The 26214-nt window shown below is 43.6% G+C and overlaps 1 protein-coding gene across 2 annotated transcripts; it reads left to right on the top strand.

Annotated features, from left to right (window-relative positions):
* Positions 1–1546: 1546 nt before the first annotated feature.
* On the top strand, positions 1547–24412 carry Depdc7 (DEP domain containing 7). Of its 2 annotated transcripts, XM_036185483.1 has the most exons (9): positions 1547–1722; positions 15559–15949; positions 17649–17776; positions 18539–18728; positions 21252–21463; positions 22221–22363; positions 22487–22612; positions 22701–22779; positions 24121–24412. In XM_036185483.1, exons 1-9 carry the CDS (start codon positions 1650–1652, stop codon positions 24312–24314), a joined length of 1536 nt encoding a protein of 511 aa, XP_036041376.1. In that variant the 5' UTR covers positions 1547–1649; the 3' UTR covers positions 24315–24412. The 2 variants fall into 2 exon arrangements, with proteins under 2 accessions (XP_036041376.1, XP_036041375.1); XM_036185482.1 differs by having other exon boundaries at positions 1616–1722; positions 22221–22612; positions 24121–24360.
* The last annotated feature ends 1802 nt before the right edge of the window (positions 24413–26214 follow it).

Here is a 26214-nt window from a genome sequence, read left to right as displayed (position 1 = left end):
GCTTGAGAAATAGCTAAGGATGAAAGTGATCTTAAAGTATTCTGTACGAGGAATAAAAACACTGTTCAAGCCAGCCCTGTGGAATGTGCCTGTAATCCTAGCCCTTGGGAGGCTGAGGCAGGAGAACTGTCATAAGTTTGAAGCTAGCTTGAGCTATATATATGGTGAGTGCCAAATCACCACAGATTATGGAGCAAAACCCTGCCTCAAAACAAAATAAATGGAGGCTGAATAATGATGCGTTTAATAATGCAGTGAAGGTGGGGAGGGTAAGCTTCTCTGGGTCCATTCAATGTAGATAGACAATGCCAGTATTCTATGTAGGAGAGACAAGGTAGCACAAACTCGTGGGGGAAAAAATGCCTCTGAATGACAAAATATATCAAAATCGTCACTAGGCTATCCTGCCTTTTCCAAAAGATCCAATGTTAGTATTTGCCATGATTTGTTTTCCCAGGATGACTCAGTAGTTAGCTGAAGTTGTTGTGCAACCATAGCCATGAAGACTTGAGTTCCGGTGTCTGCAGAGGCCAGAAGATGGCATCAGAAACCCTGGAGCTGGAGTTATGGACAGGTGGTTGTGAACAGGTCCTATGTTAGTGCAGCAAGAGCTCTTACCTGCTGAGTCATCTCTCCAGTCTCCCAAAGGGGTGAGGCACTAGAGAAAGGGCGTTCAATGCCAGCGCATGCCTTATTCCCAGGAGACAGAGGCAGCCAGAAATTCTCAAGTTCGTAGCCAGCCTGGTCTACAGAACAAATTCAAAGCCAGCTGAGGGTATACAGTGAGACCCTGTCATTCTTCAAAGGAAGAAAGGAAAAGAAAAAAGGGGGGCATGCATCCGTCAATTGGGTTAATGATCTCCTACATCATTCAACCTTGCAAACTTACCCCCCCACCCCGCATTGGGCCCCCAGTCTCCCTGCCTCGACTACCCGAGGTGCTTCCAGCACCAATCCTCTCCCTCCTCCCCCTGCAGCCTGCTCTCCCACTCTCCCCTTCCCGCAGCATGCCCCATGCTCACCAGACCCAGGGTTAATTTAGAATCAACACAGGTTTCCTTGGCAGGCAGCCCGATGATCTTTGGTTGCTGCGGTCCTCTGACCTCTAGACATTGCTCTCCTGAGCCAGATAAGGCTTTGTTTGTTTGCTCTTTAGAGGGCCAGGATCTATGGAAAAAACGCCAAGCACTTATTATCGTGACACACTTGGAAGCATTTATGGTTCAAATCCTAAACGTCGGTTCAGGTAAACCTCATTAAAAAAGCCCAGCCAACCTGGTCGTAATACTCGCAGGTGAGGGCACTGAGACCTGCAGCAGGGAGGCTCGGTGTGGGGCGAGGGTAGACCTCCGAGGGACACGTTTCGACCCAGTGGGCCTAGCCTCGGGCTAGTGCCCAGGAGCACCCGAAAGGCCGCGCCCCAAGAAGTACTTTTTACCTGGGCACGGCCCACCTAGAGTGTGACCTGCGGCGTTTTGGAGCTCGGAGACCGCAGCCTTGGAGCCAGCCAGGGGTCACGTGGCCCTCAGGGGGCGGAGCCCTGGAGCCCCGCCCCCCGCCGGGCCAGTTAACCCGGGGCTCCGGCGCGGGCGCGCAGTTTGCGGAGCGGCAGCAGCGGCGTGGACGGTGGTGTCTGTCCCGCCACGGTCATGGCCACGGTTCGGGAGAAGGCGGCGGCGCTGAACCTGTCGGCTCTGCACAGCCACGCGCAGAGGCCTCCGGGTGGGTCGGAGGGCCGCGGCAGCGCGGGGCGGGCGCGGGACTGTGGGCGGGAGGCGCGCACCGCGGGCTGGGCGGCCGCGAGGATCCGCTTTCTCCCCACGGGTGGGCAGCGAGCCACCGACCCCGCCGCAGCCAGATCCCGGCACGTTAGGAACTTTCCCGACCTTAGCTCGCGGTGGGGCCCCGGGTGAGGCTCCACAGCCTGGCTTGTGACACGCGCGGAATTTTGGATAGCTTCCTGCCCGGCGTCGGGAGCACGAACTCGGACTGCATGGTAGGACCGGAGGTCGGTGGCTCCCCAGATTCGGAAGATGAAGCATATGTTGTGTGAATTTAGCACGTTCTGTACAAGCAGTGTTTCAGTGAATCCGCTTTATCCTTTTTTTCTTTCTGATAGTTACATGACTTTGGGAGGGAGACAAAGTTATTGAATCTCTGAGGGCGGGTTTTAGATCTTTGAACTGAATCAGCGAATCCGTTCTAAAATTCCGACCCTATCACATCTCTACTTCTGCAAATGGGGTGAATCGCATGATGTGGGATCTTTGGCTTTGTCTGGATAAGTAACCACTTTCCCCCTTTCTGGAGCTGGAAAAAATGGCTCTCTACCAAAGCTTTTCATTTGTAAAATGACAATTTGTGAAACAGTGATTCCTTCTTCTAGGTCAGATGAGTATCTCAGTGGCCCCACTATTGTATTTGACTTACTAATTAATGCCCCACGTACTCTCCAAGAGGTTATTGATAATTTTGCTAGAGAACTACTTGTCAATTGTGCTTTCTCAGTGCAGTTTACAAAACGGTCCACTCCGCCAGCTGTAGTGGTTGGTGCGCGCCCTTCGACCCAGCACCAGAGAAGCAGAGGCAGGCAGTTCTCTGAATTCCGAGTCAGCCTGGTCTACACAGCAAGTTCCAAGCCAGACAGAGTTACAAGATGAGACTGTATCAAAAACCAAAGCAAACAAAAAACTGACCATATCCTGCTTTCATCTGAAAGTCTTCGCGATCGGTCTGTCACTTGAAATGATAGCTTTGGGCTCTCTCTGGTGAACGAGATTTCCAAATTCACCTACTTAAACATGAAGGTCTTTTCTCACAGTTGAAATGTAAGTTCTAGGCTCTGGACATTTGTGAACATGATTTTTAGATGGCGAGGAGGAATACGTTTTAAAACTGTGTTAGAAGACTCTCGGAGGGAAGAGCTGACCTGTTGGCCAGCCGTTTTTTATTAAAGGAAGAGCACTTCCTGTCCTCTGCACAAGAACAGCGGGCTGAGGGGTCCGCTGCCTGTTCTCGTTGGTCTGACAGCTGGAATTCCTGTTTGCCAGTGTTTGTTTATGCCTCTTCCAGCCTGGGCTGCTCTGTCACCATCCTTCTGAGCAAGATAATGGGAGCCTAGGGTTTTGGTCCCGCGCCATTCCCTCTCTGTGTGTTCTGGCGAGCAGCTTTGTACTTTCCCCTTTCCAGGGGTTAGTAACTCTTTCATACTTTCAATAGGCTATAAGCACAGCAGGAACCTGATTTATGAGGAAGAAAGGAGTTTTATGCTAATCTTCAGCCAGAACTTAAGACACCTGTCTTAATACAGCTCAACAAGAAAGTAGTATGTTATCTTGTTACCCCTTTATACTGTAACCCAAGTCTTCCAGTTTGCCTGGTGTCACTTTTCCAGGGAGCTCAGAATACTTCCCATATGCTTTCTCATTAATCTCTGAATTAAGTGGGGGCCAGTTCCTGCTTGTGTTGATGCTTCTCTTAGCACGTGTCAAAATCATTCTTGTCAGTATTTTGTACCCACAGCCGGCCTTTACCCAGGTATTGCAGAGTCAGCTTCTCTCTGATGCCAGCTAGGAAAACCAACCTTGGACTGTCAGAGGCACTATCCAGCAAAAGTGTTGCTGTATCCGTTTCTGTAGTATAGGAAAGTTACCCACTTGGCCTCAGCCGCCCGGTTGTAATAGAAACCTCTTCGACTTTTACTGTTTCCATGAAGTTTCAGTTATTGTCTACTAAGCATTTCTCTGAGTAATTTTTTTATTAAATATGTTTATTTATTAAAAATTTTTTTCCATTTTACATACCAACCCAAGTTCCCCATCCCTTCCCTTCTCCTGCCTCCTCACCTCCCTCCCACTCTATCCCCATCCACTCCTCAGAGTGGGTAAGGCCTCCCATGGTAGTCAACAAAGTCCGGCATACCAAGTTGAAGGAGAGCCTAGCCCCTCCCCATTGTATCAAGGCTGAGCAAGGTATCCCACCACAGGGAATGGGTTCTAAAAAGCCAGTTCGTGCACCTGGGATAAGTCCTGGTCCTGCTGCCAGGGACCCCACAAACAGATCAAGTCACACAACTGTCACCCACATTCAGCGGGCCGAGTTCGGTCCCATGCAGGTTCCTGAGCTGTCAATCTAGAGTCAGTGAGCTCCAACTAGCCCCGGTCAGCTGTCTCTGTGGGTTTCCCCATCATGTTCTTGACCCCCTCTTCTTTTTTTTTTTTTTTTTTTTTTTTTAATGTCGATTGCCATTTATTGAAGGAGGAAGGAGGTCTTAAATACAGGCTTACAACACAATGGGGGAACCCCAGATGGCAGAAGTTCGCTTCTGATTTTTTTTTTTTTTTTTGAGCTGAGGATTGAACCCCAGGCCTTGCGCTTGTTACCATTGAGCTAAATCCCCACCCCCGCTCCTGATGTTTTACAATCTTGTGTCTAAGCAGTTAATGCCCAATATGCTGGATATACAGACAAGGAGCTTCCCTTAAGCATTCAGGAGGGTGGAATCTCACAGGGAATTAGCATAGGGAGGATATCAAGGTCAAGGTTGGCAAGCAAGGCAACAGTTACCCAAAACGGGAGCCAGGGACCTACAGGTCCCCCCCACTTTACTAAAAAATGAGCTTCTGACTTAGATTGCATGGGACATCAGCAGGTCACCTTACCCATCATGGAGACACCTGTCCAAGCCACACAGGTGTTCTGTCCTAGGTTGGTGAGCACCCCCCAGGTATTACCCGTCTCTGAATACTCATTATCATACAGGCTCAATTGTGTGAGAGCTGCAGAGTTAACTGTTGCCAAAGATCTCTAAGTGGCACTGGGCTTACAATCTGTGTGTTCGACACAGAAAAGACCAACAGAAGTCTTAACCCACTCATAGCCAGTAGGCTAAAGGCAGCTGAGCCATTCCCTTCCTTAACGAGCCTTACTGCAAACTGGAGTCCTTGTAAGATGGTATCCCAAGAGCAAATGGAACTTGAGTTTGTAAATTTATAACTTTCAAGGCCAATTGAAATGTATATAACTATTGATTTAAATTTGTTATGCCCAATAGAATGAAAGAGTAATTAACTGTGATAGCTACTTTGCTGCCAGGGTCTCCTCTGTGCTAGCTGTAGTAACCAGTTATGAAATGGCAATCCCAGAAACAGTAGTAGCAGTGGTTGCCACTGTTATAACAGCAACAATGGCAGCAGCGATGCCAAATTCTCTTCTGGAGCATGTGGGTATCCATTGGCATGGACGCAACTCCAGGAACACGAACCACCGCGGCCCATTATTCTTGATCCCAGCATGACTTAAGCTGGCAGCTCTGCAAAAGAACAACTAAGAACCAGGCAGCTCACTAATGGTCTCATAATGGCTACATTCAGACTCACAAATTTTAAGGTATCTTCAAAGGGAGCTAAATGAATTTCAGGAGACCAAAAAATGTTGCACAGAGCCACTCCTGAGAAGTAGGTACTGCTCCAGCTTGAATAGGATTGTGAGAATGAAAACGCTTAGCTGGCATGCTACTGTTAATAAATGGAGGTTAGTGATCTTCAGTGTTATCCTTAATCTCCTAGGTGTCTGGGTGACACATTCTCAAACATACTTGAAAGAGCAGTTACCATACATTACCTTCTGGAGAATCCAACCGCATGGCTGCAGTTCCTAGGCTTACATTAATGCTTGCCAAAGCTAGCCATATTGGGCTCTCAATCCCCATTGGCATCAGAAAGGGAGAGTTTTTCACGAAAGGCCCAATAGGTCTCTGCCATGTTGGGCTTCAGCTGCAGCCACAGCGCTCAGAAACCCAATGAGGAATTTTATTGTCCTGAGGAAAGACATAAGCAGAACCCCGGGCCCACACCGACACCAGATTGGTTCCCCTCCAAGTGCCAGTAGAATGGTCATTCCATCGCTCCAGAGGGTGATTTGCAACAGGAGCCCTCCAGTGCTTATCTGTAGTGGATACTCCAGCAGAATCCACTGATATCTGAGTAATTTTTAAAGTGTCTTTTAGATACATTTGTTTTATGTGTATTAGTGTTTTGCTTGCCATGTGTGTTTGTGTGCCACATGTGTGACTGGTGCCTTCAGAGGTCAGGAGAAGGCACTGGGTCCCCTGGAATAGGAGTTACAGACAGCTTTGAGCTGTGGTATGGGTGCTAGGATTGAACCAGGATCTGACATCCGTTCTGGCCTCTGGAGTCACCAGGCATGTATATGGTGTACAGACATACATTCAGGCAAATACTAATACACATAAAATAATGAAATAAAATTGAAAAAATATAAAATAAGACTACTGTGGAAAAATAATTTTTCTGTGCTGGGGATCAAATTCTGATCTTTATACATGCTTGCTAGACAAGTATTCTTTTACTGAACTGTACCCCCATACCTTCAATGGTTTTGTTATTGTTGAGAGAACTATGTATGTGTGTGTCTAAGTTTGTGTGTGCCACATGCAGAGGCCAAAAAAGTGTATCAGATCTTGTGGATCTGAATTATAGTGGTTGTGAGCTGCCAGATGTGGGTGTTGGCAACTGGACCCAGGTCCTGAAAGAGTCGCAAGTGTTCTTAACATCCAAGCCATCTTTCCGTCTTCTAGCTTTTTCTTTATTTATGGAGACAGGGTTTTCTGTTGTAGCTCAAACTTGCCTCAAGCTGGACATCCTCTTCCCTCGGCCTCCTGAGTGTACCAGGATTACAGGTGTGTGCCACCATGTACGGGGAATTGTATTTCTTAAATAAAATTATCTTAAATCCTAAATGATTTAATGGTGATGCACACTTTTAATCTTAGCACTAGAGAGGCAGAGGCAGGTGGAGCTCTGTGAGTTCAAGGCTGGCCAGGGGTACATAGTGAGATCCTGTCAAAAAAAAAAAAAAAAAAAAGAAGTTAAATCCCCTTTTCCCGTGTTTTTTCAGTCTCTGACTGAATTTCTTTTGGAACTTGGCATCACTGTCCATGTGGAGTATCTTCTATAAGTATGGTCCTTCTGAACTAATATACAAATATTGATAGATGATTGTTAACCAAAAACGGTCCTAATTTACCCAGATTTCTTTTTTGGTTTTTCAAGACAGGATTTCTCTGTGTAGCTTTGCGCCTTTCCTGGAATTCGCTTTGTAGCCCAGGCTGGCCTCGAACTCACAGAGATCTGCCTGGCTCTGCCTCCCAAGTGCTGGGATTAAAGGCATGCACCACCAGTACCACTGCCCGGCTCCCAGATTTCTTTAGTTGTGTTCTTTGTCTGTTTTCTCTGTAATGATCCTATGCAGGATATTATAACTATTGCACTGAGTTGTCATGTCTCACTGGGCTCCTCTGGACACTGATGGTTTCCTCCCTGGTTTTAACTGGACATTACTGTTATACACAGTTAGTCACATTAACATATATGATTGCAACAGAAGAGCTAGGTAGTTTGCCTGAGGTTAGATTTTAGTAAAGGGTGGACCCAAGAGTGAAACACGGGTCCCTGGGAATCCCAGGTCCATGCTGTTTTACTCTGTATCTGCAACATCTAGCACTGTGTCATGCCTTAACACAAGTTCCCATACCTTAATAGTGTTTATCAACCCAAGGTTTCCTAACCCAGGCGCGGCTGACACTTCCGTTGTTGTGGGAACCATCCTGTGCATTGTAGGACTTTTAACAGCATTTCTAAATGTCAGTAGCCCCTTCCATCCCATTGTGATAAATAAAAAAGATCTCCCAATAGGTCTGATGAGGATGCAAAATAATCCACTGAGAACCATTGGGTTAACCTTCACAAATGGTTTTTAGTAGTTAGCAATCATCCATAACTAACAAGTGTCCATTAACCAGTGTTAAAGCAATATTGAGATAGCCCAAATGCTGCTGAGTAATTGGAACTTCTATAACTGGAAGGAAACTTTAAAAATATACTAGCTCTATTTCTTAAAGTTTTATGGGAGGGAAAAATGAGTTATTTCAATGACTTTTAAAAAGTTCAGTGCAAAGCTTTAGATTGAAAATGTAATTGTGCCGGGCTGTGGTGGTGCACGCCTTTAATCCCAGCACTAGGGAGGCAGAGCCAGGCAGATCTCTGTGAGTTCGAGGCCAGCCTGGTCTACCAAGTGAGTTCCAGGAAAGGCGCAAAGTTACACAGAGAAACCCTGTCTTGAAAAAAACAAAAAAAAAAAAAAAAAAAAAAGAAAGAAAAAAGAAAATGTAATTGCATATTTACTTATAAGTAGTATAAGGGCATGGTGACACACGCCTTTTTAATCCCAGCACTTGGGAGGCCAAGGCAGGCAGGCAATCTCTGTTAGTTCAAGGCCAGCCAGAGCTGCTTAGTGAGACCATTTCAAGAGCAAACAAAACAAAGAAATAGCATGTCTTCTTCAGGAGTTCTATGTGCATGTTGCCTGTTGGTCACAATCTGGTTTGGAATGTGTGTGTTGGTCTACTTGTGAGAGTTTACATCTTGGTAAGGGAGTTGCTTCTCCCTTAGCTGGGGTGAACTGCTGTTTTCATGGTTGATCCTGTGTGTCCTTTGTAATCTTTGAGTAAAGTACGCCCCACCATGGCTAACTTATAAGTTGGCTTTAAAGGGATTATTGGCTAATAACTTTATTAATTATTAAAAATGTATTATTAAAAATGATGATGGTCAGTATTTCAAATAAATGATTAAAGGTCAGAGTTATCTTGAAAATGAAACTTATTGTTAATAAACTTTTAGGACTACACAAGAGTTCTCATATCCATGAAAGACGAGTCTTGCCAAAGAGCTACTATTGTTTTCCAGCAAAAACAAACAAAACAAAAAAGTTTACTTGCCTAGATTTCCTCTAGCACTTAGGATTGCAGCCTGGACATGGTAGTTCATGCCTGCTCTTCACTCTGGAGGTGGAGGCACGAGGATCAGGAATTCAAGCTAGCCTTAGCTACGTAGAAAGCCAGGGAGGCCAACCTGGGCTTCCTAAGTCAGTGTCTCAACAAAAACAAAAAGGCAGCGGACTATAATGTTAGATACCTAGTTTAATTTCTGGGTTTTGTATCCAGCAAGGTTCAGTGTGTCCCCGTGTCTAATTTCTTTCTTATGGACCCGCCGTTCTGTTTGATTGATAGTCAGTGTTTGTATCTAAATGAAAGAAGTGCAGCTTCAGTCTTTAAATGCTTATAATTAGCAGTGTAGACCTGAAACCAAGCTTAAATGCATTATTCAGCTGTGGAGTTGGGTGGCAAAGGGTCTTACCTACAGAGCTTAAATCTCTGTTTTTGGATTCATAGATTCCTTTGGTCATGATGTTTTTAAACTTTTTAATTCTTATTTCATATGTGTGGGTGTTTTACCAGCATGTAAGTCTGCATTACGTGTGTGTGTGTCAGCCCAGAAGGTGTCAGGGCCCCTGGAACTGGAGTTACAGATGGTTGTAGGTGCCTTGTAGGTGCTGCAACTTGAACCCAGGTCCTTTGGAAGAGTAGCCAGTGCTTAGTTAACCACTAAGCCGTCTCTCCAGTCCTGGCCAGGATGTTTTAGAGCACAGCTGACCAAATCTTAGAAAACTTCAAGATGTAGAATTTTATTTATTTTCATTTTCATTTTCATACAGGGTCTCACTGTAGCTCTGGCTGTCCTGGAGCTCAGAGATCGGCCTGTGTCTGCCTCTGCCTACCTTGGATTAAAAGTGTTCACAGTGCCTGGCCTTCAAGATGTAGAATTTCTCAGTCTTGAAAAACAAAAACAAAAACAAAAAACAAAAACCTTCGGTGATAGAAGCAGTGGGATCTCTATGAGTTCGAGGCCAGCCTGGTCTACAAAGCGAGTTCCAAGACAGCCAAGGCTACACAGAAAAACTGTCTCAGAAAACAAAAAACAACAACAAAAAAAGATGGAATTTTTGTGAGTTGTTGAGCTCATGTTTTAGTGAGGCTTGAGGAAAGACTGAAGTGTCCCTTGTGACTGTTAGACTTACAGAAGAATCACTGTGTACCTTTTCATGTCTATATTCTGTGTAGAAATTACAGCAAGTCAGTTTACTCTGCTGACATTCATTTTGAGTCTGGATAGGTGATAAGCATGTTCCTACCCAGCAATGGGGGATCTGTAGTCAACTTGGCGAAGTCACCACTTAAGAAAACTGGTTATCCTGGCATGAGTTTTGGCACATTGGCTTGTCAAGTCCAAGGTACATTATGTATTGCTGTATCTGTATGAACATGAGCTTTGGGTCTGTGGGTGGCGATGCTTGAGGGGAAATATCCCGGAATGCAGTGTTTGGGAATTAATGGTCAGTGAGAACAGAGGGGACCTGAAAGGACTGGCTTTTACCATGCATGGAGGACTCTGGAAACATTATGTGGCACACAGGTGCTGACTACCCTGCTCTAACCTGTTCTTTAATCTTTGCTACAGTCTTATCCAACCCGTGAAACTTCCTGATTTCCCACATTTCAGTGGCAGGCTAATACGGGGAAACTTATCCCTCACTTGTGACTCAATTCCTGTGCATTCGCTGCCCCATGCTGTTCGTGCTGTGCACCCCTCGGGGTCAGCATCCTTATCGTCTTATTAATTTCAAATTAGGGACTTCAACTTACTTTGTAGGATTTATGTACTGACCTACTTTGTGGCCCAAGTGTTTTAAGGTCTGTGTTGTGTTTTTAATGCCCTCTCTAGCCCAGGTGGGTGTGAGAAAAGCACTTGTATGCCAATTACTTGGGTCTTGAGAATCGTTTGAACCCAGGAGTACTGGACCAGCCGGGGCAATATATTGAGACTTTGTCTTTAAAAAGAAAAGAAAATTACTGGCCTTAAAGTGTGTTTCACTTATATGAAAGACAGTCTGATCTCTCCAGCTTTGCTTCACTTACTTTCCTGTCTTCCGCCTATGTATAGTATATGTTATAGAATTCACAATACTCTGTTTAGGAGTGCTGGCTACCAAGTATTTGTAAATACGTTGAGAAAAGTTTCACTAATCTTAAAACTGTTGAATTTGTTTCTCCTAATCTCTTGATTCTCTCATTGTTTTACTTAATCGGAATCCCTAAGGAAAGATGAAATTTAATCCTGTATCTTGTGACTGGCTTCTCCTGAGACTGAGTCTCAGGTAACCCAGGTTGTCTTTAAACTCTCTGCATATCCAAGGATGACCTTGATTTTTGATCCTCTTGCCTTCCCCAGTGTGTGGGCTGGTGGACAGACAGGCTGTAGGACACCAGTGCCTTTGTTAGAGTTACTTGCAGGGTGGAGGATCACTTAAAGGAGCTAGGATGGAGGCAGCTATAACCCTAACCCAGAAGTCCACCCCAGCTCACAGAAGCTGGAAATCTGGAGTTCACTGCACACGTGATCCAGCTTAGATGGTCTCTGTCTCCGCAGTGCTTAGATAACCATGGGGAGGGAAGAACCTGGTGAGTCTGGCCAATTTCAGGGACTTCCCGAGACTTTTGAGTGGTTTACTTCCTCAGTTCTTTTGTTGTTGTTGTTTTTGTTTTTTGAGACAGGGTTTCTCTGTGTAGCCTTGGCTGTCCTGGAACTAGCTCTAAAGACCAGGCTGACCTCAAACTCAGAGATTCTGCCTGTAATTAGAGTTGCGCCCCACCACCACCCAGCTACTTCCTCAGTATTAGGGAGCTTCCCTTTAGAACAGCAGTTCTCCACCTGTGGGTTTCAGCCCTTTGGGCAAACCTCTGTCTCTAAAGCATTTTACATTACGATTTATAACAGTAGCAAAATTACAGTTCTGAAGTAGAAACAAAATAATTTTGTGGTTGGGGTCACCACAACATGAGGAACTGTATTAAAGGGTCACACATTAGGAAGGTTGGGAACCGCTGCTCTAGAACTTAATCTTAAGGAGCTTTGGACAAAGGTCTGCTCCACCAAAGTATCAAGCCCAGCATGTACATACCAGGCAAGCACTCTGCCAACTGAGCTATAGTCCCATAACCTAATAATTAACTTATATAAGTAAATATTAAGAAAACTAGTATTTAATTACTATCTGTGTGATCCAGGACAAGTTTTTAATACATTGAACCTCAGTTTTCTGAAGATAGGATGATTACTGATTTTCACAGAGACATGTATCTGGGTTAAATTAGAGAAGACACAGTTTGACATACTGTATGTACTCCAGTGTTAGGTATAATTGAAAATGATACAGTAACAATTTGAAGCCCACCTGCAGTCTCAGAACTTGAGAGGCAGACAAGAGGATCATCAGTTCAAGACCAAGCTGCTGCTACATTAAGCCAGGCTAGCCTGGGCTACATTAAGACTGGTGGTGGTGGCATACTCCTTTAATCAACACCAACTTGGTCTAAAGAGTGAGTTCTAGGCTGGCCAGGGCTACACAGAGAAACCTTGTCTTGGAAAAAAAAAACAAAACAAACCAAAAACCAAAACCAATCAAACAACAAACCTGACACACAGACAAAGCAACAACAGCTCTGGCTTTGCTGGGCAGCGAACACTAGGCCACTGTCTGTCTAGTTCTAGCTTACCGCTTCTCATTGCCTCCACTGCACTCTGGAAACCGCTTACCTAATGTTTGTGAGGCTGGCAACAGGTATTTCTCTGGTTTTCTACTACATTGAGGATTACCTTAGTTAGTTAGTTTGTTTGTTTTTGTTTTTGTATTTTTTGTTTGTTTTGCTTTGAGATAGGGTCTCATTCTGTATCCTTGTCTGGCCTGGAACTCACTGTGCAAACCAGGCTGGCCTCCATCTCCCAGGGATCCACCTGCCTCTGTCTCTAGAGTGCTGGCATTAAAGGCATACACCACCATGTCCAGCTATCTTCATTTTTAAATACAATTTTTAAAGTTGGAAACAATCTCACTGATTATTTTGAACTAACATAATAATGGGTAGGTAATAAATTGCCCATCATTTGGTGTTGAAAACCTACAAATAAACAGGGATTTATATATGTGTGCTGTTAATTTTCACAGTAACATGTGCTACAGTTGCTAGCAGTTACACAATTATGCTTTGAAGTAATATAGTGTGGTGACTGAGTGTACTCCTTACACTTCAGCACAGCATGTAGATCCCAAATGATGAACTTAAAATGCATGGGCCTAGGGAGTATTTGATGGCAAAGTGAATGCTGAGCATGTGCTACAGTCCTCAATTCAATCCCCAGTACAACAGAAAAACAACTACATCTCCATTGCATTAAAATGAGTTTTAAGGTAGGTGAGATGGCCCAGCCAGTCAAGTGCTTGCCTCCAAGCCTGATGGTCTGAGTTCCAGCCCAGAGAGCACATGTTGGAAAGAGAACCAAGTGAGTTTTGTAAGTTGCCTTCCTCCCTCCACACACATGCCTTGGCATGCACATGCCCACACACAGAATGTTAAAAACAAAACACCTTAACTGCATTTTAATGTTCTTCAGGAGTTCGTCTTCTGTTCTTATCACGTGTATTCTCTTAAAAACGCAGGAAGAGGGGCTGGAGAAGGGACTCACAATATGCATGCTGCTGCACAATCCTGAGGACTGGACTTGGATCCCAGCAGGCTCATTGCCTCTGAGTGTGACCTTGCACACATGCAAACACACACACACACACACACACACACACACACACACACACACACACACTGCGTTTCCTTCCTCTGCAGGCAGTGGTTCCTTTCATGGTCAGGCTCCTCATTCCTTACTTTTAAACTCTGAAGGGAAGTAGGAGTAACTCTCCTGCTTCTCTGCCAGAGAATCCTGAACCTAAATGTAGCAGTAGATTTAACAGAAGCAGGGGCTTAATTCGGACTGCTGAATTTTCAGAGGATCTTGAGAAGTGTAGCTCATCAGAGAGCACACACTGACTATAAAGAAAGGGTGGAGGGAGGGGGCGAGCAGCACCCTGGTACTGAGCGGATGATTAACTAAGCAGCTGGGATCAGGTCCATCGGCTTCTTAAAACCCAAAGCCCATTTTCTTGCCCTTTGATTTCCCTTTTCTTCTGTGTGTTTTTGCCAAATAGTGTTTCATTTAAGGAAAAATATCATGGGAAATTTTTTTCAAAATTTCATTTGCTTTGTGTGTGTATGTGTATGTAGGTCAGAGGATGATTTGTGGTAGTCAGTTCTGTCCGTCTACCCTGTGGGTTCTGGGGACTTAGTAGTCAGGCTCAGAGGAAGAACCTTTACCTGCTGCTGAGTCATCTTGCTGGCTTGGAAAGTTTCTTCTTTCACATTAAAAAACAAAACGTTTTTAAATTTTATTTTTATTTTGTGCACATGTGCATGCCCATGGAGCATACACATGGAGGTCAGAGGACAACTCTCCGGAGTCAACTTCCTAATTCGCCATGTTGGTTCCAGGGATTAAATGCAGGCCATTTGGTTTGGCAGCAATTGACTTCACCCACTGAGGCTCCCTGGCCTGACAGGAAAACTTTCAAAGCTCATTTTCCCTTTTTTGTGTCCAGCAAAAATCTCACTTTGTTTCTGTGTTCACCCTTTTACCCCCATGTAATTTTTTTGTTTATTTTTTTGTTTTTACATCCTGAGCAAAGTTTCCCGACCCTAGCCGCCTCCCGGTTCCTCCCTGCACACCTGTATCTTTGACAGTAGTTAATAAACTCCTGTTGTAACTTTACCCTGCTTACTAAGTATTTAAGTTAGAAGCCTGCAAAACAGGAAGCTTTAGAAAGATTAGTTTGTTCTTGCAGCCCGTGAGAGAGAATGTGTGTGTGACTCTGAGTCAATTCCAGAATGATTTCAGTATGCTTAGAAGTAGCACGTAACCTGTGAATACATTTTATAGCTCAAATTTGAGATGCTCTCTGCCTCGTGGGTTTGCTCTTGAAGACTGGATAATTGGCTAATCTTGCATGTAGCTGGTGGTAGATGATCTACCCACTTGATCTCACTTCCTACTGTGGCTCCCTTGACATGCCACTCTGGCCTTGCCGGCCTGCCCTAGCAGAGTTGCCCCTGGGCCTTGGATTTTCTGTTCTCTGTTCTTTCCCCTGGTATCTGTCCAGCTCACTTCCTGGTTTTACTCAAGTCCCTGTTAGATGTAGCAATTGGAAAAGTGACCCCTAGTTTTTCCGGTCTTGGTCTTTGTGATTTTGTCTCTCCAGAGCTGGAGACTGAACCCCAGAAGACACACACAATAAATAAATGTAATAAAACAGCATCTTCTTACTCAGTTGCTGCTTCTCCACCCCCACCTGTGTGTGTCTGTCTGTCTCTTTTCTTTCTTGACAGAGTCTCACTAGGTAGCCTAGGTTGGTCCCAAAGTTTTGACCCTTCGGCCTCAGCCTCCTGAGCCGCCAATCCCGAAGCAGTTTTCTTTTCAGCACTGACTAAACATAATGTTTGGGTCTGCCCATCGTGTCTTTAAATATGAAAGCAGACTTGACTTTGTTACTACTGTGCCTGCCACATAGGACAGCATTCAGTAGACAACAGGCACTCGATTGTTAAATAAATCGCCACTGATAACAGTATTTCAATAACCCGCCCTTCACCTTATGGTGGCCTTTGGAAATTCCTGCCTTCTGCCTAGGAACTGCCTAGGCCTCATTACAACTGAGCAAAGTGCTAATGCCCAGGTTCTCTGATTTTGCACCTTCCAGGTCTCAGTGTGGCCCAGAAGCCGTTTGGAGCCACGTACGTGTGGAGCAGCATCATAAACACCCTTCAGACCCAAGTGGAGGTGAAGAAACGGAGGTACCACCTAAAGCGGCACCATGACTGCTTCGTGGGCTCCGAGGCTGTGGACGTCATCTCCGCCCACTTAACTCAGAACAAATTCTTTGGTGATGTCGAAATCCCTCGGGCCAAAGTGGTGAGAGTCTGCCAGGCGCTCATGGACTACAAGGTCTTTGAAGCCGTCCCAACCAGAGTCTTCGGGAAAGACAGGAAGCCTGCCTTCGAAGATAGTAGCTGCAGTCTCTATAGGTTCACGACTCTACCCAGTCAGAACAGCCAGCGAGGCCACGAGAACCAAGTGTGCTCACCTTCCAGGTGAGTCCTGTTCTTAGAGGTCTCGGGCATATCAGCAGAACTTTTTTCTATGTTTTTAAAAGATCGTAAGTGATCATTTTGGCTACAATCTAAATGCTGGTAAATTTAATAAAATATAGCAAAATGTTGATGTACCAGGCACATTCTAGACTTCATTTGTTTGTACTTGTATTTTGCAGGAACAGTCAACAAACTTTGTTTTTCTGTCTCAAGTTATAGTAACAGTGTAAAAAAATGGAAATTTGTATACAAAGTGGGATGAGAACAGAGAGAAAGGAAGGGCAGGTAGAGACAACCCCAGCTCCTAGGGCATTCTTAGGATCTAGAAAGTGGTGGATACGGAGTGTGCATGGTGAATGAGAGCTTCGTGTGACACGTTAAAGGATTTGTGTGATTTTGGTCTGGGGGTTTGTTTTTAATTTTTGAGACAAGGTCTCCCTAAATGTCTCAGGCATTCGTGAATTCCTGAGCTCAAGCCCCGCGTCTCCTACAGGTGTGTGCCACTGCTCTGGAATGGTAAGGAACTTGGGACTTGGTCATAATAGGTGTTGGGAAGGCCACACAAGATGTTCAACAGGACAGAACCATGTTTTAGAAAGGCCATTTGGGGCTGGAAATGGTGCTGTGTGGTTGAGGAGAACTAGGTAAGCAGTATTTCAGGCTGGGGAAGGTGAGGTTGACCAAACCAAACATGGGGGAGGGAAAAGGGAGACCAGAGAGACAGTGTGGGACCAGTGACTGAAATGAGTGGAGGTGAGGAGTTCATGATGAGTTTATGAAGTGAAGAGCCTGTCTTTTCCTTCTTGCTCAAGTGAAGCTGTGGACAGTAATTTGACACTCTGGTTCAGCTCTGACCTTTGGGTATTGACTTTTCAAATATTTTTTAAGTCTCTCAACAAAACATACCTCTGTAGACAGAAGCAAGGAAATAAGGTAAAGTAGAACGTGCTCCCCACTCTTCAAGTGCATCTTGATGCTTTGTTTGGAACCCTTGAGACCAAAAATATATAGTAATTTGCAACTATGACGATTTTAGAAAGGACATTTTGTACATAAATATTGTACAGTACGTTACAGTAGTCAACACTATGTGGTAATGAAACATTAATATTTCTGTGACAGAGGAATATTCATACCAACTAGGAACAAAAGACCAATTTCAGGATTTTGTTTTCTTTGGTGTTTGTTTTGAGATGGTCTCACTGTGGAGCTCAAGCTGACCCATAACTTGGTGTAGATAGCAACCCAGGCTTACAGTAAACTCAACATTCTCTCATCTCTGCCTCAGGAGGGCTAGAATTAAAAGTTTTACCATCAAGCCTGGCTCATTTTTGTTATGTTTTAAATTTGGTGATAAAATTGTAGTCATTGAGTTACACCTAAATAAAGGTCCACAGGAGATTCTATTTAGAGTATTTGCATTTTAGAGCAGGGTGTAGTAGTACCTATCTGTAATCCCTGGATTTGGGATGTGGAGGCCAGAGGTTCAAGAGTTCAGGGCCAGCTCCAGCTACATAGTGAGTTTGAGACCACTTGGACTGCAAGAGACCCTGACCCCCAAAAACAAGTAGAGAGAGTGTGAGTGAGTGTGTTTGGGTTGAGTAGAGACTCGAAAAGGATTTGCATTTATGTTCTGGTTTTGAAACAAGAGCTCTCTAGACACTGCCACCCTCTAATCATGATTAAAACTTTATTTTAGGTACTCAGATACATTATTTAAGTCACCTGATATCAAGTCGGACAGTTTGGAGGACCTGTGGGAAAATCTGAGTCTAAAGCCTGCCGACTCCCCTCATCTAAATATCTCTACGAGGCTGTCTCCTCAAGGTGAACTAGTGATGCACAGTGAGAAATAGAAGCTCAGTAGATACAGCTGTTGACCGTATTTCCTCCCAACCTTTATTTGAATTTTAATATTTAAGCAAAGAAAGAATATGCTGTGTGTTGAAGCTGTTTATGTTAAGCTTCAACAAAAGTCTATTATCTTGAACAACACATCAGTGTTACAACTCTTGAACTGACTTTTGTCCATCAGCTGGCAGATATTCAAATTTAAAATGTTTTGCATGCAGATTCTTACTCAGTATATCCTCCCAGATGTTCCTTTTTCTATGATTTTATTAGGATACATGAAAAATTAAAAATCATAAATAGAATTCTTATGTTCTTCCTTGTGGCCATGGAATGCAGCCTGATGATTTTGATTTCCACCCCCCACCCCACCCCATCCTGGTTGTGTGGAACGCCTGAGCGGAATACTCCGCAGCCAATGGATTCAAATGAGTTTTGAGGCTGAATGGACCATTCTTTCTTCTAAAGTCCTTATTAACATGTTGTATGGCTTGATCTCTTATCTCTGACATATTGCTTTATATAGTACAAAGAATGACAAGAATTCCTGTTGTCCAGAGCCTGTTCTCCTACACTTTAAACAACTCTTGGATTGTCTTATAAGAAAGCAGCACTCCATGAGTAAGGGTGGCCTGGTACCTCCTTTCTGCCACCAATTTAAGGACCTGCCTAGACAAATCCCACAGTGAGCATGGGATAGCTGTTAATTGTTACCTCCTGCTTTGTTTTCCTGTGTAGTTATTAATGAAGTATGGCAAGAAGAGACGATCGGACGTCTGCTACAACTTGTCGACCTTCCATTTCTTGACTCCTTACTCAAACAGCAAGAGACTGTACCTAAAGTCCCTCAGTCTAAGAGACAGCCTGACATGGTCAACACCACCACCTATCTGGACCGAGGGATTCTCAGGGCCTATGGTGACTCTCAGTATGTGTAAATAATATAATTATTTCAGTATGTTTGTGGGTAGAGTGCTTGCCCAGTGTGCAAAAAGCTCTGGGTTCAAGCCTCGCGCTGATTAAAAGTAGGTGGGATGGCACACACCTAGTGTCCTAGCACTTAGGCAGTAGGGGCAGAAGGATCAGCATTGAAGGTTTCCTTCAGCTGCGTAGCTAGTTTGAGGCCAGCTTGGGCTGCATGAGACCCTGTACTTGTAATCCCAACACACCTGGGAGACAGAGGCAGGAAGCTTTGTCTGTTTGAGGCCGGTCAGGGCCTCATACATACTGAGACTATATCTCAAAAATCTGTGTGTGTGTGTGTGTGTGTGAATGTGTGTGTGTGAATATAAATCTCAAGATTTTAAGTCTTATAGTGCTAAGAGCAGACTGTTTTATCTTATGAGTTCCATGTTCCTCATAACTTGAAATACTCTTCTGAGGAAAATTATAAAAGGTTAAAATAGCTTCTGTGATTTCAGTTGATTGAATTTTGCCTCGATAGGCAGTGTTCCAGTCCAGTTAAGGAGATGGATGTGGTTAAGGAGCACAACTTACTTTATTGGTTCTTTCTAGCTCTGCATTTCAGCACACTATTAATATGAATAGTTGAATGCTAACAGATAGTATTAAAGGGCCCGGTGAGGTGGCCCACACCTTTAATCCCAGCACTCAGGAGGCAGGCAGAGGCAGGTAGATCTCTGTGTTCCAGGCCAGCCTAGTCCACATAGTGAGTTCCATGACAGCCAGGGCTACATAGAGAAACCCTGTCTGGGAAAAAAAAAATTTAATAAAAATTTAAGGCTTAAAGTCTTACATGAAAGTGTTGATCTTAACATGCTAACTGTTCAATTCTGTATATATAATAGGAAGTTTATTCTACATGTTTATATTTCTATAACCTAAAGCAATGTGGAAATATATATATATATATATATATATATATATATATATATATATGTATATTATACATATAATTTTGATGGTTTTGTTTTTCAAGACAGAATTTTCTTTGTGTAGCCTTGGCTTGTCCCAGAACTAGCTCGTTGACCACACTGGCCTTGAACTCATAGAGATCTGCCTGTCTCTGCCTCCTGAATGCTGGGATTAAAGGCATGCAACACCATGGCTTGGTAGAAATATTTTTATAATTACCTAAATATTCAGAATTTGTGCTAGAAATGACCTTAAAGATAATCTGCCTTCATCTTTTTATAAACCCAGCTGTCTCAAGCCTATAGCAGTAGAGGACATATAACAAATTTATTGGAACACAGCATTTTCTGCTGAGGATGTAGCTCAGTTGGTAGTGTTTGCCTCCTATATACGAAACCCTGGGTTTAATCTCCAATGCCTCATAATGGTAGCAAATGCCTGTGGTCCAAGCACTCAGGAGGATCAAAAGTTCACTGTCATCCTTACCTACATAGTGAGTTGAAGGGCAGCCTGGGCCACAAGAGACCCTAATCTCAAAAAGAAGAACATTTTACCCATTGATTTAATTATTTTGAAATGCTGTCTTTTATTGTATTCTGTCCTAGCTAAAGCTAGAGATAACACACCATGCATGTGGCTCTGAAGTTAGCAACATTGTATGGTAGAATTATAGCTTTAAGAGTCAGTCTGAAATGAGATGTCAGTGGTATCACACATCTGTAATACTAGCACTAGGGAGAATCAAGATTGGGTATTGTCAGATTTTCTTTTGGGACCACCAGCTCCCCAATAATAACAGTGACTTCTTACTAATTATGAAAGCTTGGCCTTTAGCTTAGGCTTGTACCCAACTAGCTCTTACAACTTAAATTAACCTGCTTCTATTATTCTGCCACGTGGCTTCTTACCTCTCCTCCATTCTGTATCACCAACTCCCTCCATGTCTTGCTGGCATCTCCTACCACGCCAGATTCTAACCCCAAGTTCCTCTCTTTGCCTGGAAATACCGCCATTCTCTCCTGCCTGGTTATTGGCCATTCGGCTCTTTATTAAATTAATCAGCTATCTTAGGCAGGCAAGGTAAAATATAGACACATCTTCATGCAGTGTAAATAAATATCTCACAACAATTGGGAGTTCCAAGTTAAGTTTTAATTTAATTTTGATGACCTTCACATCCTTACTGTAGTAGATTTTGTTTGTTTGTTTGTTTTTGTTTTTGTTTTTTCGAGACAGGGTTTCTCTGTAGCTTTAGAGCCTGTCCTGGACTAGCTCTGTAGACCAGGCTGGCCTCGAACTCACAGAGATCCACCTGCCTCTGCCTCCCGAGTGCTGGGATTACAGGTGTTCGCCAGCACCGCCCGGACGTAGATATTTTTACACACAAGGAAAATGCAATTTTGCTAATTTCTTTGACCTGTCATACACAATTTAGGTATATAACAAAAGATTTTAATGTATTTAAGTGTGGAAAATTTTATCCTGGTGGCAAGCATGAAATATCTTGGGAATTAGATACTATGTGTCTATGTGTTCTCTTTGCATTTTAAAATAACCCACCTCCCCCTTGATCTAGGGAAGATGAATGGATCTCTGCAGCCATCGACTGCTTGGAGTATCTTCCTGACCAGATGGTTGTGGACATAAGCAGAAATTTTCCTGAGCAGCCAGACAGAACAGACTTAGTGAAGGAACTTCTGTTTGATGCTATTGGCAAATATTATAGCACGAGGGAGCCTCTGTTAAATCACTTGTGTGACGTCCATAACGGAATAGCGGAGCTCCTAGGTGAGTAAGCTCTGGCCACAGAGACCAAAGTGAATTGTCCTCAAAGTGAACCAAAACAGAACTCTGTGAAGCTGGGAGGGGATCTGGACTAGTCTGTAGAGGAGAATTGAACACATCTAGGGTTCCCTCTGAGACCTTAGCAACTCTGAAGTTAGGTGGGAACGAGGCTACCTCAGGACACTGCTGCCGTTTGCTGCAAGCTCTGGAGGAGTTGTCACTTCAGGAGGGTTACCGGCTGGCCCTGCAGCCTGTCAGAAGGGCAGCGCTCTGCTCTCCTGATCCGCGTAGTCCTGCTGTTTCTCGGGGATTCTGAAACCAAAGTCAGAGAGTCCCTTATAGTTTTCTCAGGCCACTTACCAGCATTCTGCACAGTACACTTTCAGAGTGTGCTCATGGGAAACAGTGGGAATTTAAGAAGCCAAGAGTCAGATTCAACACCCGAAGACAGTCTGTGACAAGGGCCTAGAGTATCAGTTGCCGATTTGAGAGCAGGCCGTCTGTATGGTATTGGTCATCCATTTGCTTTTTATTTATTGAAATTGCACTCTTTTGAGAGTGTGTGTGCACATGTCCGCCTGCGCGCATAGCACATGTGTGGAGGTCAGAAGACAGCCTGCCAGAGTTGGTGCTCTCCTGGTTTCATTCCCACTTGGTTGTTTTGGTTTTGGAAATGACTTAGCATGAAGTGTAACAAGTTTTGTCCATCTTAGTAGAGGTGTATTTGGTCACTGAAGCATTTGTTTTCTTTCGGCTGAAGTAAATGGGAAGACAGAAACAGCATTAGAAGCTACTCAGCTGTTTCTGAAGCTTCTGGATTCCCAAAATAGAGAAGAATTTAGAAGACTGCTGTACTTCATGGCTGTTGCAGCGCATCCTTCTGAATTTAAGTTACAGGAAGAAGTAAGTCTGTTGGGAAATGGTCCGGTATGCTGCAGTGGACGGCAGCTCTCCATATTTGCTATCCTCTTAGCGCTGGCTTTAGCTTTTCAGTCTGTACCATGGGGCCTGTTCTTACTCCTGCAGAGTGACAATCGGATGCTTGTGAAAAGGGTATTCTCCAAAGCTGTTGTCAACAATAAAAACTTATCTAAAGGCAAAACCGATCTCCTTGTACTCTTCCTAATGGATCACCAAAAAGATGTTTTCAAGGTCAGACACCGACCGTAAGTCTTATTCATGCTTATTTGTGACAGATCTAAATGCACTTGAATAATGTCCTGTGTCCCTTCTTCCTAAGATTCCTGGAACGCTGCATAAAATTGTTAGTGTTAAGCTTCTGGCCATACAAAATGGAAGAGATCCTAATAAAGACACAGGTAATTTAAGACTATTAGCTGCATGGGCTGTATGGTCCTTTTTTTTTTTTTTCTTTTCCTTTTTCTTTTTTCTTTTCTTTTCTTTTTTTTTTTTTTTTAATTTAAAGCACAAGCTCATTGTAGCCCAGGCTGGCCATGGCTATGTAGCCAAAGATGACCTTGGAGTCCTGGTCCTCCTGCCTCCAGCTTCCAAGTCCTGGGATCACAGGTGTTTGAAGCCACTCCCAATTTAATGTTTCATCATTCTAAAGACAAGTCCATAGTGCTGGCTTGAAAGTACTTTGCTATAATTAGTTTGAACTAAATAATTTGAAACATTCCCCTCAATTTTTTAGGCTTAGTAGAGTTCTTCCTGGGCTAAAACAACTTCAGATTCTTTTTCTTGTCTATTTTAAAACCTTTAAAAGTCACATTTCCTTATTTACACACTCTCTCTCTCTCTCTCTCTCTCTCTCTCTCTCTCTGTCATCTGTGTGTGGAGGTCAGAGGACAACGTTCAGGAGTTGATTCTCTGCTTCCACTATAAGGGTCACAAGGATTGCACTCAAAACATGAGGCTCAGGCAAGTGCCTTTCCCATGAGCCATCTTACAGGCTATTGTAAAACATCTTTGTCATTGTTTTTGCTCTTTTGGGGGGCCCACTACCCAGCTCCCAAATAAATCACACACAGAGACATATTCCTACTTATTTCTTGCCAGCTTTTCTTTACTTAAATTATCCCATCTACCTTTTGTATCTGGGCTTTTCCCGTTCTCTTACTTCTGTAAATCTTACACGTATTCCATGGGTGGTTGGGTGGCTGCCCCCTGGAGTTCTCCTTCTCTGGCTACTTCTCTTTTCTCTGTTCTCCTCCCAGATTTCCCCTTCTATGTATTCTGCCTGCCAGCCCCACCTATCATTTCTGCTGCCTCGCTATTGGCCGTTCAGTTCTTTATTAGACCATCAGGGGTTTTAGACAGGCACAGTAACACAGCTTCACAGAGTTAAACAAATGCAACATAAACAAAAGCAGCATACCTTAAAATAATATTCTACAACATATCTTGATTGCTGGGTAGTGGTGCTGCACACCTTTAATCCCAGCACTCGGGAGGCAGAGGCAGGTGGATCTCTCTGAGGCTAGCCTGGGCTACAAAGTAAGTTCCAGGGCAGCCAGGGCTATACAGAGAAACCCTGTCTTAAAAAGAAAAAATAAACCTTGATCAGGGTTATTCTTGCTATCCTCTTTGATTTATTTTATAGAATGTCAAAGGAAAAGAAAAGAAACTACTGTGTGCTTTTTCTAGTTAAATGTGGGAATAGAGTCATTAACTGCAGCTTCTTGCTTTTGGACCTGAAGGCTACATTTATTGCCAGAGACTTGATGAAGGTGACTATTCAGGCAGCACACAGAAGAGAACCAAAGACGAACTGTTGAACTTACTAAAGACTATTGATGAGGATTCAAAACTCTCTGCCAGAGAGAAGAAGAAACTGCTAGGCCAGTTCCATAGGACTCATCCAGATATCTTCAATGAGTATTTTGGAGACTGAACTTCTAATGTCCGTGTGTATGTGCACTCTGTATTTTAAGGACAAATTATGTAGCCTAAAGATATTTTTAGCTTGGATGTCTAAATATGAAGTTGTACTTAATAAAAATTTTATACTCGTATGTGTCAAAAAACCATTACTCAAATGATGTATTGATGTTAAGGACTAGATGAGTCCTTAAGGAGAGTTGATTTACATTATTACGTTGAATTTATATAGAAAATCATAGGATTTAGAGGATATGACAGTAATATATTTATGTAAGGAAGTACTGGGGCTGGAGAGATGCTCAGCAGTTAAAAGCACTTGTTGCTCTTGTGGAGGACATGGGTTTAGGTCCCAGCACCTACACGGTGGCTCACAACCATCTGTAACTCTGGTCTCAGAGGACCCAATGCCCTCTTCTGACCTCTGTGGGCAATGTACACACACAGTACGTCTACATCCTCATTCATATAAAATAAACATATCTAATAATAAAAGTATTAACAGGAAGTCTACATATTAGTAGGGATATGGTTTTGGTTTTAGTTTTCATTTTTTGAGTCAGGATAATGGTGGTAGAAAATGCCCCAAAGGGAGCGGCACTATCAGGAGGTGTGGCTTTGTTGGAGTAGGTGTGCTCTTGTTGGAGGAAGTGTGTCACTGTGAAAACAGGCTTTGAAGTCTCATATACGCTCAAGTTTTGCTCAGTGTGATACTCGGTCCACTTCCTGTTGTCTGTAAGATGTAGGAATCTCAGCTCCTTCTCCAGCACCATGTCTGCCTGCACACTGCCATGTTCCACCATGATGATAATGGACTGAACGTCTGAACTGTGAGTGAGCTACCCCAATTAAATGTTTTCCTTTATAAGAATTACCGTGGCTCAGTGGGTAAAGACACCTGCCACCAAGCCTAAGGAACTGAGTTCGATCCTTGGGACCCACATGATAGAAGGAGAGAATGTCCATAAGTTTCCTTCTGACCACATACATGTTGTGGCATAGGTGCCCACATACATAACACACATACCCACCCACACATACAAAATCAATGTAATAGGAAATGTTTTAAAGTGGTAGGGAAAACTTGAAGACTGCTCCAATCTTCTGGCATACTGTGAGTGATCTCCCTTAATATCAGCTAGTCTTCAAACAGAAGGCTGAGGACTATAATATATATGACAACAGAAAGCCAGGGTTTGGGCATGTGTAAGGGAAAGAGGCACCTTTAAAAGTGGTAAAGGAAAGAGATCATGACTTCAGTGTGAGAGGAAGTTTCCAGAATGAGGCTACTGAAACTGGAGAGATCCACATAGTTGGTGGAGCAGCTGTACACTATCTGGTTTGCAATCTTTGTTTTGCACATAATTAAAGCATGATTCTTTGGCTACCAGAACTAAAACCTTCAGGAAAAGATAGGAGCATTCATTTTCTAACTGCTAGCAGTGTTCATGGTAGTTTTTGGTTTTGTATGTGTGTTTTTCTTTTTCTTTTTTTTTTTTTTTTTTTTTTTTTTTTTTTGGTTTTTTGAGACAGGGTTTCTCTGTGTACCTTTGTGCCTTTCCTGGATCTTACTCTGTAGACCAGGCTGGCCTTGAACTCACAGAGATCCGCCTGCCTCTGCCTCCCAAGTGCTGGGATTAGAGACTTTTACCACCATGCCTGGCTTATTCATTTGTGTGTGTGTGTGTGTGTGTGTGTGTGTGTGTGTGTGTGTGTGTGTATTGGTGTTTTGCCTGCATGTATGTCTGTGCATAATGTGTATGTGTGGTACCCACCAAGGTCAGAAGAGGAACTGGAATTACATGCTGTTGTAAACTGCCATGTGGGAGCTGGGCATCAAACCCAGGTCCTCTAGAAGAGCATCCAGTCCTCTTAACTGCTGATCCATGGCTCCAGCACCTGTTAGAATCAAC

This window comes from Onychomys torridus, chromosome 4 (assembly GCF_903995425.1).
Source record: "Onychomys torridus chromosome 4, mOncTor1.1, whole genome shotgun sequence".
NCBI lineage: Eukaryota > Metazoa > Chordata > Mammalia > Rodentia > Cricetidae > Onychomys > Onychomys torridus.
The sequence above is the reverse complement of the archived record's forward strand: the minus strand, read 5'-3'. Positions and strand labels throughout refer to the sequence as shown.

Coding starts and splice junctions, on each gene's coding strand:
- Depdc7 (XM_036185482.1), top strand. CDS start 1,650: ATGGCCACGGTTCGGGAGAAGGCGGCGGCGCTGAACCTGTCGGCTCTG. Junction 1,723..15,558: donor CCACGCGCAGAGGCCTCCGG/GTGGGTCGGAGG, acceptor TGCACCTTCCAG/GTCTCAGTGTGGCCCAGAAG. Junction 21,464..22,220: donor CGGAATAGCGGAGCTCCTAG/GTGAGTAAGCTC, acceptor TTTCGGCTGAAG/TAAATGGGAAGACAGAAACA.